Source organism: Balaenoptera acutorostrata, chromosome 7, assembly GCF_949987535.1.
Source record: "Balaenoptera acutorostrata chromosome 7, mBalAcu1.1, whole genome shotgun sequence".
Classification (NCBI taxonomy): Eukaryota; Metazoa; Chordata; class Mammalia; order Artiodactyla; family Balaenopteridae; genus Balaenoptera; species Balaenoptera acutorostrata.
Window position 1 is genome coordinate 109,165,989 of NC_080070.1, and position 19,402 is coordinate 109,185,390.

The 19,402-nt window shown below is 63.0% G+C and overlaps 1 protein-coding gene across 1 annotated transcript in view; it reads left to right on the top strand.

The window, feature by feature from the left end:
* Positions 1 to 661: 661 nt before the first annotated feature.
* ADCY1 (adenylate cyclase 1) overlaps positions 662 to 19,402 on the top strand; it is a 120,536-nt gene continuing 101,795 nt past the window's right edge. The window contains exon 1 of the mRNA XM_007187686.3: positions 662 to 1,306. Coding sequence (XP_007187748.2) covers positions 662 to 1,306 — 645 coding nt within the window. The remainder of the gene's footprint in view (positions 1,307 to 19,402) is intronic.

The following is a 19,402-nucleotide window of genomic DNA, read 5'->3' on the forward strand; positions in this document are numbered from 1 at the left end:
GGCAGGACTTGCCCACAGCCCGCCGTGTGGAGGGTCCCGCGTGCAGATGGCCTGTGGGGAGATGCCACGGGCGGCCACCTTCCTCCCCTCCTCCGGGTCCTTGGGCATCGCCTCACCTCACAGGGCCCTGGCTATGGGTCCGCAGTCAAGCGTGGGCCCCACTTTGCGTTCCTCTAGAATAGAGGGACCTGCTTTTATTGGGGGGGCCATACAAGGTAAGCCCTCCCAAAGGGGAAAAGAGCAAAATTTCAGCATTTCTAACGCCCCAAGAGACAGCACAGTGCGTGGCACTGCCCACCAGTGGGGAAACTGAGGCCAGGAGCGGGCTAGGTGGGCGCCCGAGGTTCACGCGGCCCCTCCGGCGACGGGGGGCCTGGGATGCGGAGTTGGGGTGCGGGCCGGGGCGCGCGCGTGTGCCTCGCGCGCCCAGGCCCGCGGCTCCGAGCTCGGCTGTCGCAGCGCGGTCGCCGGAGGACCGCGGCCGGGGCGCGGGCGGCGCCAGTGCGCAGGCGCAGCGGGCGGGAGGGGACGCGCTCGGGGCGCGCGCGCGGGGCAGCAGGCGCCCCAACTCTGCCCGCCGCGCCCCGGCGCCTCGCCGCCCGCCCGCCCGCCCGCCCGGCGCCCCGGCCGGCGAGGGGCGCGCCCGCTGCATGGCGCTGGGATGGCGGGGGCGCCGCGCGGCCGAGGCGGCGGCGGAGGCGGAGGCGGCGCGGGCGAGTCTGGGGGCGCCGAGCGGGCGGCGGGGCCGGGCGGCCGGCGCGGGCTGCGGGCGTGCGACGAGGAGTTCGCGTGCCCCGAGCTGGAGGCGCTGTTCCGCGGCTACACGCTGCGGCTGGAGCAGGCGGCCACGCTGAAGGCGCTGGCCGTGCTCAGCCTGCTGGCGGGCGCGCTGGCCCTGGCCGAGCTGCTGGGCGCGCCGGGGCCCGCGCCCGGCCTGGCCAAGGGCTCGCACCCCGTGCACTGCGTGCTCTTCCTGGCGCTGCTCGTGGTCACCAACGTCCGCTCGCTGCAGGTGCCCCAGCTGCAGCAGGTCGGCCAGCTCGCGCTGCTCTTCAGCCTCACCTTCGCGCTGCTCTGCTGTCCCTTCGCGCTCGGCGGCCCCGCCGGGGCCCACGCCGGGGCGGCAGCGGTGCCGGTGGCAGCCGACCAGGGCGTCTGGCAGCTCCTTTTGGTCACCTTCGTCTCCTATGCCCTGCTGCCCGTGCGCAGCCTGCTGGCCATCGGCTTCGGGCTCGTGGTGGCCGCCTCGCATTTGCTGGTCACGGCTACCTTGGTCCCCGCCAAGCGCCCACGTCTCTGGAGGACGGTAAGTGCCGCCGCGCGCTCCCGATCCGGTCTGGGACACACCTGTCCGGGGAGGGACTGGGAACGCGGGGAGAAGGGCGCGCATCGCCCGGTTGGGCAGGTGGGGAAACTGAGGCCCCGAATTGGAGGGGGGACGTTCAAGGTCACTCAGAGAATTGGGGACACAGTGGGGGCTGGCACCCTGGGGCCGACTCTTTTCCGAGTTACAGCCCACAAAGCGTTCCTGGGTGTGGAATGTGGAGACGGGTAGACTAGTGTAGAGAGGGCAAGGATTGGCAAGGTCAGGCAGCTGGTGAGCGGCCAGGTGCGGCCAGAGCTCGGGTCCGACGCTGTCTGTCTGCACCCATCCCCGGAGGAGGGACGAAAAGTAGGCGCGGGGAGCGGGCCAGGGCAGGCAGGATTCCTGCGGGCTGTGCGCACAGCCCAGGGTGCCTCTCCCTCGCGCCTGGAGCCTGGAGCCCACGCGGGGCTCGCAGGGTCCCCCTCTCAACCCTGCCGCCATGGGGGAGGTGGGAAGGGGGCAAGGACTTTGGCCCCCTCCAGCCACCCTGGCACCCAGTTGTGGACTCATTTGGGGTCCACAGGGACAGGGTTTGCCAAGGTCGCACAGGGCTCTGGTCTCTTTCGACCTGCTCTGCCATAGCCGGGACCCAGGCTCGCAGCGCCTGAACTTTGTCACTGTCTTTCACGGGCGGGCAAGATCGTGGCGAGGATCCCATGCCGGCTGCTTCCTGCGGGCTCCTCCCCAGCCCAAGGACCCCAGAGGTCTGAGGCAGATGTCTTGCCGCGTGGTGCTTTTGGAGCTTTTCCGTGCAGCCCAGCCCATCCCACCTGGGCTTGGAGGGCCCTGAGGGAGGGTTTTGTTTCTGCCTCTGGCTGCATTTTGGCAAGAGGGCGGGGGAATCTGATGGGGCGGGGGAGCCCATCTAGGGAGAGAAAGGGGGAGATGGGGGAGATGGGGTGAGGAGGGGAAGCTGGACAGATCTGGCTTTGGGAGGAACAACTGGGGTGGGGGGAGTGATGGGTGTCAGACAGCTGGGGCTGGGGCCCCCACTAAGGACCCATCACCCGAGGACCAAGGGAGGGGCCCCCAGACGGTGATGCCCGGGATGCACAGGGTCAGAGGGGCCATGGGACACACACGAGTGACACAATGCTGGACCTATATTTCAGGACCCAGAGAGGCCAGTGTGTGGTGAGAGCTGGGAGGGGAGGAGGAGGGAGTATGTGCAGAGGGGCTGGGGGGTGGGGGGAAGAGAGGAAGGGAAGTAGGGGTGAAGGCCGGAGGCAGAGAGGAGGCGGAGATAAAGGCAGAAAAAAGGGAAAAAGGCCAGAGGGCTGCGTGCCCCCAGGGAGGGGAGGAAGGGATGGGAGGGGGAAGGGAGAGAGGGGAGGGGAGGGGGGAGGGTTTGGTTCTCCAGCAGGCCTCCTATGGGCTTTGAGTGGGGCTTGTTTGACCTTCGCAGGGGGCACCCCTGTACCTCTCCCCCAATAACCCTCCCATGTGTTGTGGTTGCCCCTCCCCCCCCCCCCCCCCCCACCCAGCCAGGCCCCCCCAGCAAGGACAACTTCCCTACCAGGACCGGGAGGGAGGCTCAGAGGCCAGGTCAGCTCCAGGTGGGGAGGGGGCCTGGACAGGCCTGGGCTGGGGCCTGGCTCAGTTCTGGTTGCACCCAGGGCTTCAGTCAGCTGCTTCAGTGACAGGCAGTACTATTGTCTTCTCCTTTTTTAATAACCAATGCTCTGTGTAGCCTGTAGTCATTCCTTTTAGAGAATTAAAAGATTAAAAGAGAGAGGGGGAGGGGTGCGGCAGGGGGGTGGGGGGAGTCTGTAAAGGTGCCTCGGGCACTCAGAACTCTGGCCCGTCCCCAGGATAAGAGGAGCTCCTGTATTCTAGGGAGGAAGGGAGACCATCCTGGGGGCGCGGGAGTCGTAGGGAGCAGACATCCGGGGTTCACTGCTACTGGCTGTGATTCCCTGGGCAATGCAGACCCTTCCTTTCCTGAGCCTCAGTTTCCCCACCTGTCTAAAGGGCATCGCAGCTCCCCTGTAGGGCTGTGGTGAAAGTGAAACGTTCATACTGGAAAAGCACATATTCGAAATCTTGGGCCCCTTCTGAATCGTTTTGGCGTCTTTAGAATGTTCACCTTCAAGCCCACGAGTCTGTACAGGTGGTGGTGATACTGACAGATAGATGGGGATGGATGCAGAGAAATATGTGGTGATCCGACTGTATGGTGCCCCAGGGAGCCTCCCTTCCAATTAGAAAATTCTGGGAGTCTGTGAAATCTGTCCTTGGTGAGCTCTGCAACTTGGTATTCGAGACCAGTGAAGAAGATGGCACCCACGTTTCCGAAGCATGTCCGTTGCTACACGCTTCACCGCCTCCCTGCCATCTTGCAGTACACTCACCTGCTGACAGCGCTGCTCTCGCAGGATGGAATTTGGGGCAGGCAGAAGCCCTGCAGGACACAGGGTAGAGGCCAAAAAGAGGCAGAAGAAGGACTGCATGAATGAGGCGGTCTGTGCAGGGGTGCTGCCTTTGCTGCATATATGCAGCGTGTCATATGCTCGCTGGAGAAAGCGTGCTCTGGGGACTGAGACCGGGGTTCAAGTGTGGGCTCCCAGAGCCTCAGGCCCTCCGCAGGGAGGCTCCAGGGCTTTCTTGCAGCAATCCTGTGCCGCCCTGGTGTGTGGGAATCTGGGGACGCAGCCATGTGCTTTTGGGCTCTGTAGAGCCGGGGCCAGCCCAGATGCTGGGAGGCAGAGGTGGACATGCAGAAAGCCGGCCATGTGACTGCACTGCTGAAATTTGGGGGGCTCCACCCTTCCGCGAGAGGGTGTGCCTGCTGCTTTCGGCTACAGCAGAAAAGAGTTTAGGGGAAATGGCCTTATTCCCACCTGGCCCAGCACCAAGGATGAGCCCCATAAATGTGGACCGGACTGGGTCCCCTCCCTCTGCCAGCCCCTTGCTCTCAGGGCCCCCTGGTTGTACCTAAACACAGTCACTCACTTTTATTTAACTGGGCAACGTGTCAGAACTGAAGGCATCACGTTCAAGAACACCTGAGGCCTGCTCAGAACCAGCAGCGGTGGGCAGGCTGGAGGGCATGGGGTGGGCGGGTGAGCACAGCAGCCTGGGGTCCTGGGGCTTCGAGGGTGGCGGAGGAGGGGAGGGGGAGATGCCAGATTTGTCCCTTGCTGACTGACAGAGCCTTGAGGGGCGAGGCTTGGGGGGGAGGGGACCGTGCTCAGGGACACGTGGGCTGGGGAGTGGCGGGGAAGTAGAGTCAGGGGTGCTTGTGAAGGTCATTGCCCGGGAGTGATGGTGGGGCAGGAGGGGTGTCTCTGGAGACGGGCTGCTGGCTCAGGGTGCCTGCCCTGCCCCTCAGGTGCCTTGCCTGTGACGGGCGCAGGGCGCAGAGCCCCGGCTTCCTCCCTGTGCCGACTCTCTCCTCAGGGCTCCCTCCCGGATGCCCGCTTTTTGGGCAGGTGGGTCAAGATTGCTGTCTTTTTTCAGAGGGGGGATAGCGAGGGTCCACTGCAGCGTGCAACTTGCAGTGCAGTTTGGTTGCCTATCAACGTAAAGGAAATGTGTTTAGTGCCCGAACCACAGAAAGGGTAACAAATCGCTGCAGTCCTGGGGAGGTGGGAGCTGGCCAGAATCCCCCCTGCCCCTCCAGTTTGGTCTGAGCCCTTGAGGAGGACGTGAGTGCTGGCAGGTAGCGCCACGTGACCGCTCTCAGAATCACCACGTTTGCTGGCTGTACTGGCTGCCACAGGGGAGCCCAGGCCTCCCGCCCCTGTGTGTCTCCCACCCCTCCTTCCAGACAGGCCTCCGGGGCGTCTATCAGGACCTGTGTCCCTCCCTCCCCCCAGCGCCTCCTCAGGCAGGGCCCTCCCCCCCCATGGCCCCCTGCTCCACTGGCCGGCCCTCTTCCCCTCCGGTCCTCTGCATCTCCCCTCACCCCGCCTCCCTGGACCCTCTCCTGACCAGCCCGCCTCTGCAGCCGTGCCTCACAGCCGGCCCCTCACCCCGGCGGGGCCCCTTCTCCTCTGGCTGGGCTCTTTCCTAGGTGGGGCCCCTCTCCTGCTGCACGTCACCCCCCAGCCTCCCGACTGCCCCCTACTGGTACCTCCCTCTCCCTCCCCTATCCTGGCTGGATCCCATCACCCCCGGCCTTGGCTGCCCCAGTGCTGCCCTGGCCGGGGCTGAAGCAGGGAGGCAGGAGGTGGCTTGTCCTCGGCTGGACGCTCTTCCCCCAGGCCTCCCGTCACTGGGCAGGGCTCAGCCCCACAGCTCCCGGTCTTACAGCCCCGGCTTCCCACCCCCTGCACATTACAGCCCGGCTGGTCCCGGAGCCTTGGGCAGTGTCCAGTGCCTCCTCCAGGCCTCCAGGTTCACGTCCAGTGGGCATCCCACAGGGAACACCTGATTCCCCCACCCCCTTGTCTGATGGGCGGTCCCCTCCCTAAACCTGGTCTGTTTCCATCACAGCTGTGTCATCCTCCCCCCAGGGCAGCCTGCTCCAACGGTAAGAGGCACCTAGAGCCGCCTACACCAGGGCAGCAGGAACTAGGGACGTGGGGCCTGGGTGAGGGGGAGCCGTCCTGGCATCGGGCGAGGGTTCCCACCTGTTCCTCCTCCGGGCGGTCCTGTGGACCCCAGGCTTTCCTCTGTGGCCGCAGGACCCCCGGACTGTCCACGTGCTGGAGTCTGGCCCCCCGGTGGACCTGGTGGAAGGGCCGGGGACCAGGCGGAGCAGACATGGCCGTGAAGCCTCTGCAGCTGCCCGGGCTGGGGCACCTTCTCTGGCAGTTCTGTGATCCACGTTTGGGTGCCAGGCCCCGAGCTAGGGGAACAGACCACCTGCCCCCCAGGAAGTGAGTCTTTGGGGACCCCAATCAACAACTGGAACTGCAGTCTGTGCTGGGGGGAGTGTGTGTGACCTTTGGAGGCATGGGAAGGGGACAAGGCAGACAGGGGGCTCAGGGTGGCCTCCTGAGGGCAGTGCCTCCAGCCACGGTCCTGGACAAATGAGGCCAAGGGGCTGCTGGGCCCTGGGGCTGCAGGGGGCTGCCTGAGGGACTGAGCTGGTCACCATGGGGCCAGGGAGGAGGGCGTGGAAGAAAGGGCAGGTGGGGGGAGGCCCTGGGGCTCGGGCCACAAGGAATATTTGGAGGTGTCCCTCAAGCGGGTCCTGTGGGGAAACGTCCCCACCCGCTGCCCTTTCCAGGGGCTCACAGTGGTTCTGGGGTGATGTCCTTCTCCCCTCACATCTGTGAGGTCCAGAGGGTCAGGGCCCAGCCCCTGGGTTGACGGATCTCCTGCCGGCTCTGTGTTCCTGCAGGCTTGGAGCCCAGAAATATCCTCAGATCATTTCCTGACTCAGATGGGGTGGGTCAGAATTCCCAGCACCGCAGGGGCTCTGCTCCGAGCTGTGGTGCTGTGGGCAGGGGACTTATCCTGTGCCTCAGTTTCCTCCGAGGTCACGCCCGTGGTTGTGTAGGTGCAGGTGGCCCTCTGGGAATCGTGGCTTCCCCGCAGCGTGGGGCCAGCACCCAGTGAAGTGGGAGTGTCCTCTTGTCATCACAAATTGAGCGTAGCCTGTGACCTACGAGTTTTCCCTACCTCGGTGACCCTGTGTCTGGTCTTGGTCAAACGCTGAAAGAGACGCACAGGATGCCGGTGGCAGGCCGTCTGTCCAGACTGTGCCCTTTGGGTGTTTCCATCGCTTCCGGCCGGTGTGCTGTCGGGAGCCCTGCCGTAGCACAGCCCAGCTTGGGTCCCTGGCGGTGGCAGCCAGAGGGCTGTGTCTGTGCTGAGGCCTCCCCAGGGCCAGGGCTTCGCTCGTCTATGTGCCAGGCTGCGCAGGGGCTGGCGGTGGGGCAGGAAGGGCCGCATGGCAGCCAGGAGGCCTGGGCCGCCACCCCGCCCCTGCACCTCTGGGTGAGACCCTGTTCCCGGACTGCAGGCACCTTAGTCTGCACCGAGGGGCTGAGCCAGGCAGGCAGAAAAGACCTTCCCGCCCCTAAGTGCTGGGTTCCGCCATGTGTGAGGATGTGAGTCACATGTGGTCCGTCATCTCTCTCACACGCATGTGCATGCACACATACAAACACTCGAGTGCACACTCACACCCACACAAATGCATGTACAAGCACACTCACGATCACGCACATTCCCACTTGTACGCAGTGCTCTCACACTCACGTGTGTACATGCATGCACACATAAACACACACCCTTGCACGCTCACACAGGAACACACCCACATGCACACTCACAGGCGCGCTCACACATGTTCACGCAACACACTCTGATTATTTTTACTGTTTTCTGGGTGGACGTGTCTCCCCCGAGGGAAATGGGGCCTGGGGCCCTCCAACTCCACGACCAGTGCATGAAATGAGACCAGGCCCCAGGCTCTGCCCAGGTGGGGAGGTCGGGTGAGGGGGCCGTGCGTGTAGGACTGAGAGCCTTTGGGACGAGTGACAAGGGCCGGGACCCCCACCGGCTGTGTCCCTCTGCCCTGTGTCTGATTTGCATCAGTCCAGACAGGGCAGGCTGCGCTTCCTCGGGCTCACGTCCACGTGCGGGGCGTGGCGTGGGGCTGACGCGGCCTCCCCACCCCCTGCAGGCTGCCCTTCACTGCCGCGTCTGCGCCCCTCCTGTCTTCGTCCTCCCTGGATCGTGCTCTGTCCCCTTCCGTCCTGGACCCTGTCTTCTTGGATTGGACAGCGGTGGGATCTGCCTTGATACCGAGCTGCCAGGGTCCTCTGGGCGGGGCTGTGCCGAGCATGCACGCAGCTCTGGGGGTGGGGCCTCTGCGCGCGCCTGCGCGTGTTGTGGACGTGTGCGCGCACACAGAGGCGCACACAGGCCTCTGGCTGCCGCTGCCTGGGACACGTGTAATGTATGTGCATGTGTGTGCACACGTAGGTGCCCGTGTGTACACATGTGCGTGCATCCTGGTGTGCAGGGATGTGAGTGTGTTCACGTGGGTGTGCATGTGTTGGTGGCGTCCAGAGCCCTGAGTCCCACCCCGGACCTGCAGAGCCTGGGTGTCTGGGTTTGAGGCCACCTACTCTTCTTTCAGAACCCAGCACCTGCCTTGCGTCAGGCTTGGCACAGGGCCTGAGATCTGAGGGCCCGCAGCCTGGGCACAGGGACAGCGAGCAGGGCCGTTGTGTGTCCAGGTCTGGAGTTGGGGGCACTCGCCGAGGTGGGCAGTGCAGCTTGGAAGGGGGCCTGGCCAGGCGCTCGCAGCCTGTGGGGATCCTGTGGGCAGCGGGGCTGCTGCAGGCCCAGAACCAGGGTGCTTATGAGGGATCCCAGGTGAGGAGCCCCTCATGCAGGCAGGTGGAGGGGATGCCCAGGTGAGGGATCCGGGTGCAGGGGGACAGGATGCCCAGAAGAGGGGCCCTGGGGACGGGACTCCCATCCGTGGTGCGTCAGGGTCCCTGGACATGCTGGTGCTCGCTCCTGCTGTCCACGCCCTGCAGAGGTGGAAGCCCTCCCTGTGGGCACATTCCCACTCGGGAGGCAGCTTTCTAGTTTGATTCTGAAGTACAGAGTAGCTATATCAGGGTCCAGCTTTTCCTTTGCTGAAGTAGAGCCTGGCTTTCCGGGAGCACAGCTGACTCCGATGGATGGATGGGCCTTTTTGTTCACGCAGTGGCTCGTGTTGGGCCCAAGGCACCATGTGCCCAGGTTGGGGGATGTCAGATGCCACACTCTGGACAAGGAGAATGACCGACCACAGCAGGGCCTGCCCCCTCGAACCCAGGCCGTGCCTGGGACCCTGGGCCTCCGGCCGGCCCTCCTGTGTGGCCTCCTGTCCCGTGCACTGTCCCCCTAGCGCCCTTCTCAGCAGCTGCCTGATGAGCCCGTGTGAGACTGCATTCTTCCAAGGGTGCTTCCCACATCTGCAGTGGCAGTCTCGTGCTGCATGTGGGCATCTGAGGGAGGCGTCCGCTCTGGGACACTCTGCCCGCTGCTGCCGGGAGAGCTTGGTCGTGGGCATTGGTGGGAGGAGGAGCCTTGTGCTGGAGGGATGTACTGGAGTGACGGCCTTCTGTGAAATCGTTAGTGCATTTTCTTAGTGCCTTTGCCTACTTTCCTTATGGGAGAAACACTCTCTTGTTAAGAGAAGGCGTTGCCTCCTGAATCACCCGTGGCCAAGGGGATCTGAAATGTGTGCTCTTTGAACTTGTTTTGCAAGATGGCTGCTTTCCCAAACACATGTGCCTTGCTGCGTGGATGAGAAGCTCAGTGAGCACATTCGGAGAATCACTGGTTTAGCCTAAGGATTTGGAAATATCTCTGATGCTTTATTTTATTTTTTTTTAATTTTTAAAAAATTTATTTATTTTATTTATTTATTTTTGGCTGTGTTGGGTCTTCGTTGTTGTGCGCGGGCTTTCTCTAGTTGTGGCGAGCGGGGGCTACTCTTCGTTGCGGTGCGCAGGCTTCTCATTGCGGTGGCTTCTTTTGTTGCAGAGCATGGGCTCTAGGCACATGGGCTTCAGTAGTTGTGGCAGGTGGGCTCAGTAGTTGTGGCTCGCGGGCTCTAGAGTGCAGGCTCAGTAGTTGTGGCGCACAGGCTTAGTTGCTCCGCGGCATGTGAGATCTTCCCGGCCCAGGGCTCGAACCCGTGTCCCCCGCATTGGCAGGTGGATTCTTAACCACTGCACCACCAGGGAAGCCCCTGCTGCTTTATTTTAAAGCAGATCCTTACCTGCAGGAATCACAAGTGGTTCCTGGGCACTCGCTGTGTCCCTGGAGCACCCTGTGCGGTGGGACCCTTTTCTGCAGTCCAGTTTGTTCAAGGGTCAGAAATGGGCAGTGGGGTGAGACCCTCTTTGTGGATAGAGTCGGTGTCCAGGTGTGTAAAGGTGAACGGAGGCGCTGAAATACTGCAGGTGCTGTGGACGGGTGGGTGGGACTCGGAGGCACACGGTCCTGTGGCCCAGCTCACTTGTGCACCAGCAGGTGGGGTGAGCCGGGACCCCAACACCAGGAGGTGCCCTTGATGAAGATGCCGAGGGTTACGTAGCATTGCGCCTGGGTCCCCCTGCCCTTACCTAGGTGTGGCGACCGCAGCCCAGCGGGCCTCAGCCTTGGGGCTTAGAAACGCAACGGCAGGAGCTCACAAGAGCCCATGAGAATCTTTTAAAAAAATAACTTGTTTTTATTTTATTTTTATTACGGAAACTTCAATCATACACAAGGGTAGAGGGACCAGCGTGGTGATTTCTTGGGTAGAAGCCCTCAGCTCCAACAGTTATCAACATTCTGCCCTTCTTCTTTCGAAAGATGGTAGCCCTAAAATACTTCTATTAATTCGAAAACAGCAATTTTTTCGGTTTTTAGCAGTTTTTCCAGCTATGCTTGAAAAGATGACAAGCGCACCACCCGGCTGGCAGTGACTGAGCGGAGGTGGGAATGAATGGGTCCCCCTGTGAGCACCCTGGGAAAGGAGGTGAGAGGGACCCAGGGGTCTTGGGGCCTGGCCCACAGACCAAACGCACAGCGGCTCTGCAGGGTGGGGTGGGGGGCGTGTGGGGAGGCGGGGGGTGGGTGCGCTGGGCAGCAGCTCCCTCCTTGTCTCGTGGCCGCGCTGCCCTCTGTGACTGTGAGAAGGACGTCCTTGGAGCTGCACCCTTGAGTCCACACCCCTGGCTTCTCTGCAGGACGGGCCCTGAGTCCCGTGCTGGGGACAGTCTGGGCAGCGGCAGATTGAAGATGCATCAAGTTCAGTGGAAGAGTTTGAATGCTAAATACGGGTGATCTTGGGGTGCCTCGGGATTGGGGGTTCAGGAGGCCGCCGAGTGAAAGGAGGGGAACCCGTGCGGGCAGAGGCATCAGTGAGCGGCAGCAGTGCCGAGGGGAGAGCGTGGTCTCCCCAGAGCTGCGCGCTGCACGGGCCGTGGGGGCATTTGGGGGCGACACGCTCTGTACGGGGATGCGGGAAGGGGGACAGGTGAGCAGCCGGCCTGGGAAAGTGGGCAGAGCACGGGGCTCCTCGGGTCTCAGGCCTGCCGTGGAGATGGGACGTTGTCCTGGAGACCACGGGAGTGTGAGAGCAGCGACTGGGGGTGTGGGTGCAGTGACCGGGGGACGATCCGCTGATATTTGAACTCTTTTCCAAATTGCCATGAACCTTTTAAAATTCTTGTTTTTTTCTTTGTGGTGTGTGTGTGTGTTATTTCCCCTTATGAAGGGTCCCTCTGAGGACACCAGGGACACACGTCAGGTGGCTTCTTTTCCCGTTTAACTGCCCAGCTTGTAAATCTAAAGTGTCTGCCCTTCCTTCCTGAGGCCCTTTGGGGATGGAGCAGGGCCCTTTGGGTGGTCCAGGTCTGACCCAGGAGCTTTGTGCTTTCCCTGTTTGGCTTCTTCTGTCTTTACATACTTGGGGCTGACCAAGCGCCCTGCAGAGGAGCCTTTGAGGGAAGCCCAGCCCAGCGGAATTCCACTGGGGGACAGAGGGTCGGGGGTGTGAATGTCTGAAACTCAGCCCACATGTGCTTCAGCACCAACGGGGTGCTTGGCTCTGTCTCTCAGCTCAGCCCCCCGTTCTGAGATGGCCCCTTATGAGATGGGGAGTTTGGGGGGCAAGGGTCCCAGGGGCGAGGCTGGGCCCGGTGTCTACACTGGGCGTGGTCACTGTGCTGGGGGACTTGTGGCCAGGTGGGATTATGCCCCACCCGCCTGGGCCCTGTGGAATTGGCGCCAGCGTGGGGTCTCCCTTAGGGAAGAGGTGCAGTGCAGACCACACTCCTGGGTCCACGGGGGGACCAGGCCCCGAGCAACCCCTTGGCTGGGGCCGTGAGAGCCGCAGCGGTCCTGCTGCCATCATCCCCGGGGAAAGCAGCCCCAGGCCGGGTGTGGTCCTGCTGGTCACCTGTGTGCCAGCCCCGGCCCAGCCTCGGAGCCCAGGAGCCAGTGGTCGGGCTCCGGAGGAGGGGGTTTCTTCTGGATTGCTGTCTCACCACGCCGAAGAGATGTCCATTTGGCTAGTGTCCAGTGCTGGAGGGTCCCCCTGGAGTGGGGGCCCCTTGGAGATCCCCGCCTGGGAGGAGGTCCGCTGAGGGGCACTGAGACGTGGCACAAGTCTCTCCCGGGCCAAGTGGCCGTTTCCCACGTGGGCCTTAGAGGTGCCCGGGCACAGTTCCAGAGCTGCCGACTGCCGTCCATGGCAAGAAGCCGTGGGCTCCCCCGGGCTGGGCAATTCTGCCCGGACTGGCTGCTAGCTCCCCTGGCCCAGGTGTTGTCTTGGGGCCTTCCCGGAGAGCCCGAGGGGTGATCTGCCGCTGTTTCCTTCCTGTGCTGAGCCGTGAGTGATGTCAGTGCCCCACGGGCTCGCCGGGAGTGCAGCCGGGCTGGACTGGCCCCAGATGGGATCACTGCTGCAGCCGTGGCGGGTGATGCCTCCCGATGCCTCCTCCCCCGACTCTCCATCCCTCAGCCTGTGGTCACCTGCATCTCTGAGACGCTCACGGTGACCCGCGGCCTGTCTCCCTTGTGGTTTCTGCACAGCAGGTGCTAAACCCTGTGGTCGCCGTCTTCCAGGCACCTCCGGCCAGGCCACGAGTTCAGAGAGCTTCATGGGAGGATGTGGTTTTTTTTTTTGCTATGCCACGAGGCATGTGGGATCTTAGTTCCCCGACCAGGGGTTGAACCTGTGCCCCCTGCAGTGGAAGTGCGGAGTCTTAACCGCTGGACCGCCAGGGAAGTCCAAGAGAGCTTCGTGGGGAAAATGAAAACTCCTGAACCCTGGGGAGACCTCGGGGGTGGCCGGTTTGGATCAGTAGATGCATTGGGCGTGTGAGGAAGCTCCCGTCTGGCAAGGTGCAGGTGGGGGGACGCCTGGTCCTAATGGTTCATATCAGGGGGCTCCAGGTGGGAGGGCCCCGGGGGTTCCCAGGGTGGGGTGACAGGTGGTTGGCAGACGTCCTCCCCCAGTCTCCCTGAAGCGTCCCTTCCCCCCAGTGATCCCATTTTAAGGAATCCCTTTGATGGGTGCTGCTGGAGTGGGGGGCAGCTCCCAGCTCACTGCAGGGGTGGGGAGGGTGTGTGGTTTTCCTGGGGGATGAAGGGCCCGCAGGTGGTCTGAAGTGGAGTGGAGTGGAGTATGGGCTTTGTTTGTGAGGGTGCCACTCAGATTCCCTAGCCGCGGCCATAGTCCCTCCTCACAGGACAGATTAGCAGCTGAGAGCAGTGGGGAGGTGAGCTACGCGGGGCAGAGGGAGAACAGCTGCTCCCCCCTGAGTGGGCTCCAGCAGAGCCCAGCGAGGGATGCAGTGGCCAGCGGTGGACGGGGGCAGGGGGAGCGTCTTTCTGCTGGGCAGACTAGCAGCCCTTGGCCTCGCCATTGTACTTGGGAGGGGTGCTGACCACACACATGGCAGGGGTGTGTGTGTGTGTGCGTGAGAGACCCAGGACCCTAGCAGATTAGGACTGACTGACCGGTCAGTCACCTTGACACACACACACACACACACTGGCTCTTTTATGCCCCCCAGGGACTCGCCATTTCTGTTTGTAATCTCACCCCAAAGATGGCAGGAAGGAAGCTAAGATGATGGGAAAATCCCAAAAGGGAGGTTTCTGTTCTTCTCAACTACAGTTTTAATTTCAAGGGCTGGGGTCCACCCTTCACTTCCTCCCGTGCGGGCCTTTCCGAGGGTCCCCTCACGCGGGCTCTCATGGCTCCAGCGGCCCCACCCCCTCCCCCAGGGCTGGCCCTTCCGGGTCCCTGTGTCCAGCCAGTGCCCAGGGTCTCTGCTGCCGTCTCAACAGTCGGCTCACGTTCTGCCCGTGTCGCAGCCACTCCCTGACTCCCTGGCACCTGTGATGGGGTCCTTGTCCTGAAACCCCGCTGCCCTGAGAACGTCCTGCTGCCCCTGCCCTGCCGCCCCTTTCCACTGGGCACTCGTCCCCACCTGCCCTGGGCCGTGTGTGGAGGACGAGGGGCGAGTGAGGCCCCGGCCATGCCCCGACCAGCCACAAGCCCGGCAGCCCTGAAGCCCATGACCGCCACCACCCGTGCAGGGCCCCCAAGGCCCATCCACCCAAGGCCTGGATCCAGAGATGTGCCCGTGGCCTGGCGGGCCCTGGAGTTACGTGCCTGTGTTTGGGACGTCCTGGCCTTGGGACCTCGGGGAGATTTAACCTCCCTACGCCCGTGTCCTCCCCATAAATGGCAGGCCTCATTTCCGGGCTCGCCCACCTGCCCAGGGCCTGCCTGGGGCCTGCGTGGTGGCACCTTTGCTTCCGTTTGTAGCAGTCCCTGCTCGTGTGGCCTCCCGGCGGTTTACCTTCTGCCTCCTGGTAAAGGTAGGCCCGCCCTCCCCCCATAGCCCCCTAGAGTCCCGAACAATGGGTTCTCCTTGGTTAAGTTACTGATCTCACAGCCTCTCACGTAAAATCCACAAGGATGCGACGTTCAGTGCGTGCAAAGGGGTGGGGGGCAGTGAGCCCTGTTGGTTGGGCAGGAAGCGAAGCTGCCGTGGCCTCGTGCTGAGCGGCAGGGGGAGAGCTGAGGGCAGCGCGGCGGGGCCTGGGGGCCAGAGTGGAAGGTGAGGGTCTTGAACGAGCTGTAGGGTGGCGTGCTAGGGAGGGAGCAGGGACGTGGGACGGCGAGGTGCCGGCGGTGTTTAGAACTCCTGGCGCGCAGGAGACGCTCACTTGACGCGGGCCCCCGGCCCTGCCTGACAAACTAGCCGAGACCCGGGCGTGTGATTCCATCCGCGGGGCGCGTGGGGTTTGCGGGGCAGCGGGCGAGGGCCCTCCGGCTGGAGGGCAGTTGTGTGCCTTCCTGAGTGCAGGCCGACTGCAGGGATGTAAACGCTTGATGAGGAATTCTCCCTCCAAGTCTTTGCCCTGTGTCACAAGAGTGGCAAAATATTGGGAAGTGCTGCGAGTACCATCGATACGTCACGGTTAAGAGAAAGATGCGCTTCGTCGTGGTTTCCTGCGGTCACTGAATCAGTGATTCTGAACACACGTCCGACCGACAGAGTGGGTGCCCCGGAAGTCCCCAGCGGGGCCACTCGGATGAGGGGACACAGACAGAAGGTCTAGCCCCCCTCCCCTCTGTGCCCTCCAGGTGGTGGCCTTAACCTCCTGGCTGGGTCTGTAGCTTTGTGGTCACTGTGGACTCAGAAAAGGCCTCCATTCCACGTGCCAGACCAGGCCTGTTTGTTTTCAATCCAGCCTCAGAGCTCATCTCCTCCCAGCCCTGGCAAGGCTCGCCTGGCCCTCTGGGACCTGGAGTGGCCGGGACGGGAGAGCCCTGCCCGCCACAGGGGACATCTGGACAGTTCATGTTGACCGGTGACCAGGGCCCCAGGCGCCCACCCGCTGCGCGGTGCCGGCTTCTCCCCGCTCTACACCGGCCTTCCCAAGGGGCCGGGGGACCCCCAGTGCCCACTGTGGGGTGGGGTTGGCTACCTGCCCCATGGGCAGAGGCTGCTGAGCTGCCGTGGCCATGCACACCTGTCGCCAGGTGATCCCATCCTTTTCCCTGCAGTGCTTCCCCTGCTGGCCATCTGCCCAGGTCACGGGGCCTGCAGGGCAAGGGCTTGGGAGGGGGATGCACCTGCCAGGCCTGCCCTGCGCGCTCCAGTGCAGTTCCCTGGGCTGCGTGACCTGGTCCACGTGTGCATGTGTCTGTGGGCTGTGTCCCAGCAGCTCCCACCAGCTCAGCCTGCCCCAGAAGCCATGTCACTTTCAGACACTAGGACACGTTGATGCCTTGCCTTTTTTTAATTTTTAGTATTTTTCCCAGTCTAGCTCTTATATTTAGATCTTTGATCCATTTTTTAAAATAAATTTATTTGTTTACTTGTTTTTATTTTTGCCTGTGTTGGGTCTTTGCTGCTGCACGCGGGCTTTCTCTAGCTGCGGTGAGCGGGGGCCACTCTTCGTTGCGGTGCACAGGCTTCTCATTGTGGTGGCTTCTCTTGTGGTGGAGCACGGGCTCTAGGCGCGCTGGCTTCAGTAGTTGTGACACATGGGCTCAGTAGTTGTGGCTCGCGGGCTCTAGAGCGCAGGCTCAGTAGTTGTGGTGCACAGGCTTAGTTGCTCTGCGGTATGTGGGATCTTCCCGGACCAGGGCTCGAACCCGTGTCCCCTGCACTGGCAGGTGGATTCTTAACCACTGCGCCACCAGGGAAGCCTGATGCCTGGCCTCTTGTGTGCCTCTCTTGATCGTAGAAAAGCTGGGGTCCCTCCCCACTGCCCATTTGACGATGGATCTGAGAGTTGGGACACAGTCTTATCAGGTCTCGTCCGAGACAGCGTGGAGAGAGGTTGGGCAGTGCAGGTGGCAGCGCAGGTGTCTGCGTGTGAGTCCTCCCTCCGTCCCTTTCCAGCAATGTGCCGGGGCCCAGCCACCTCACCACCCCTGTGTCCTCAGTTATTCATTCAACAAACGCCAGGGCACCTGCTATGATACGAGAGGCTCTATTCCAGGCTCCCGGATCAGTCCTGGACCTGACAGACTGAGGCCCCTCGAGGGGCAGACAGCAGGCAGGGAAGGTGACAAGTGAGTTAATGTTATAACGTGTTGGGAGACGGTAACTGCTAAAAGCAATAGAAGGAAAGGAAGAAGGAAAGAAATAGAACTGGTCAGTGGGAGAATACTCAAAGCCCAGGTGGGAGTGTGTGCATTTTTAGACACAGGGGTCAGGTAAGCTGTTCTGAGACGGTGACATGTGAGTGGAGGCCCTGGAGGCTGTGTGGGAAAGGGGTTCCCACCCAGGGACGCAGGGCAGAGGCCCTAAGAAAGCAGGCCAGGCCAGGGGGACACGAGGAGGACAGGATGTAGGGGCATCTGGCCTGGGCCACGGAGGGCTTTGGGCGCAGGAAGACTCCGGGCCGGGGGTTCGGAGCAGAGGACCGTGCGGGGAGCCTGCAGGGCTGGGAGGAGCACAGGGCGGGGTAGGAGGTGGCTCGGCAGCCAAGCAGCGGTCGGCAGCGGGGTGTCAGCGCCCCGTCTGTTGGAGCCGGAGCCGGGAGGATTTGCTGGTGGGGGAAGTGGGCCCAGGCCTGAGAGGCTTCCAGGGGCCCGGGTCAGCTGAGGTGGGAGAGGCTACTGGGGTGAGTGCTGGGGGTGACCAGGGGTCCTGCCAGGGTCTGTCCCATGCAGGGCTGAGCTGGAGACGTGCAAGGGCTGGGGAGGGGCACGGCTGGCTGGTCCAAGCTGAAGGTGTCGATTTGGGGTCTTTGGCACAGGGATGGGCTCCCAAGGTGAGTGTGGATGAGACACCGTGAGGGGTGGAGTTTGGGGTGGAGAGGGGTCCAGGTGTGAGGCATGGACCAGAGGAGGCTGGGGAAGGGGCCAGGGGAGGGGAGCTGATGGTGGGCTGGGCACTGGGACCTGAGCCTGGGCTCAGGATGTGAAGGTGGCCCCGACCTGGTCCCAGACCGCCCAGGGCAGCTGTGGAAGGGAAGGCAGGCTGGGGTGCGGCCCAGGCAGGGGTGAGGTGAGGCCTTTTCAGGAGTTTTGCTGGAAAGGGGAGAAAAATGGGCAGGCTTGGGAGAGGAAGAGGAGATCCTTTGAGATCCTTCAAGAGAAGGATCTCATTTTCAGGGGAAAGAAATAATCATACGCTTGCTGCCGAGGATGACGGTTGGAAGTGGCAGGTCCCAGCTGGAGGGGAGAGGGGGGGGCCCCGCGGGCAGTGGGCAGTGGGACCGGCTGGGCTGGGCAGAGCGAGGTCCCCGGGGGAGGAGGGACAGACGAGGATTCCCTTGCGGCCGGAGGAGCACCCCAGGCACAGGCTTGTGCACGGAGCTGGCTTCGATTCCAGGGTGTGAGGGGGCAGGGGACTGTCCTGTTGGGCTGTGGAGTTTCAGCTGGAGAAGGAAGAGAGCTCGAAGGGCAAGCCTTCCAAGGGTGGGAAGGGTGCAGGACTGAGGTCCTGGCAGGGCCCTGGCATCCAGGGCAGCGTGGGCTGTGGGAAGGTCCTTGGGGGCCTAGATGCTGAGGCCAGGTGCGGGCAGGTACAGGGAGGCCAGGTGTGCGGGGCTGCTGGGTGTGCCGCGGCCTCTGCAGCGGGGGGCCCTGCCCTTGCTCAGGGCCTCTGTGTGTGTAGTGCTGGCAGGGATGCTGGTGGGGTTGGTGAGGGCTTGGCACTACCAGGACGCCCTGTGGTCCTGCGGCCACGTGCTCTGGGGTGTGGCACTCAGCCTCCACCCCAGCACGTACCCTTCCCCGAGCTCAGAACCCTCTCAGCCTGTTTCCCCCATCACCGCTTCTTCTGCCGGTGTGAACCAACGCCCCCTCGAGGCTACACCCACCGCAGGTGACCTCTGGGCCAGTTTCTCTCTGCCTTGTCACCCTCGTCCCTGATCGCTGATTAGGCAGCCAGTCTGGAAACCTCTCTGTGCCCCATGGGGGCAGGGGCTCCGCCTCTTGTCGCTGCTGTCTGCCCGTCACCATGGCTGCTGATCTGGGGGTGTGTGGGAATGCAGTGGGGCAGGTGGGCCGGCAGCTCTGCCGTCTTGCGGACGGCCTCCTCTTCTGCTCTCCTGCGGGAAGATCGCTGGGGCGCATGGAAGCACCCTGGGTGTGTGAACGTGAATGCAGAGCCCCAGGCAGGGGAGACCCGCCCGCTCCCTAGATCGCTGCTTCCGCCTCACCCTGCCCGCCAGACTCCAGCTGTGGGGTGTACCATGGGGCTGTTTTCCAAGGGAGCAGCTCAGACAGCGTGGCAGGGCAGCTAGGGACTCAGTGACCACCCAGCTGGGCCTCGGTGTCCCTGGGGGGTCACCATGGCCGGAGTGAAGGGAAGGTGTGAGGCAGGTGGGTGTAGAGGAGGTGACAAGATGGGTCTCCCGGTGACCCAGCCCGCTCCCACTCTGCTCCTGATTTTTCCCTTGACCGAACTGCCCAGCCTCTGCTGGCCCTTCTGCCCCCAGCCCATGCCTCACCTCTCTGCCCAGATCTCAATAGGGACCCGCACTTTCCCCTGTTTCTGCCGCCGGCCACCTGAGGCCCTGCTTTCTGGAAAAGCCACGTCTGCCAGGTGTGACCTGTGGCGTCCTGCACCCTGTGCTGAGCTGACCCCAGGCGCCTGGCCC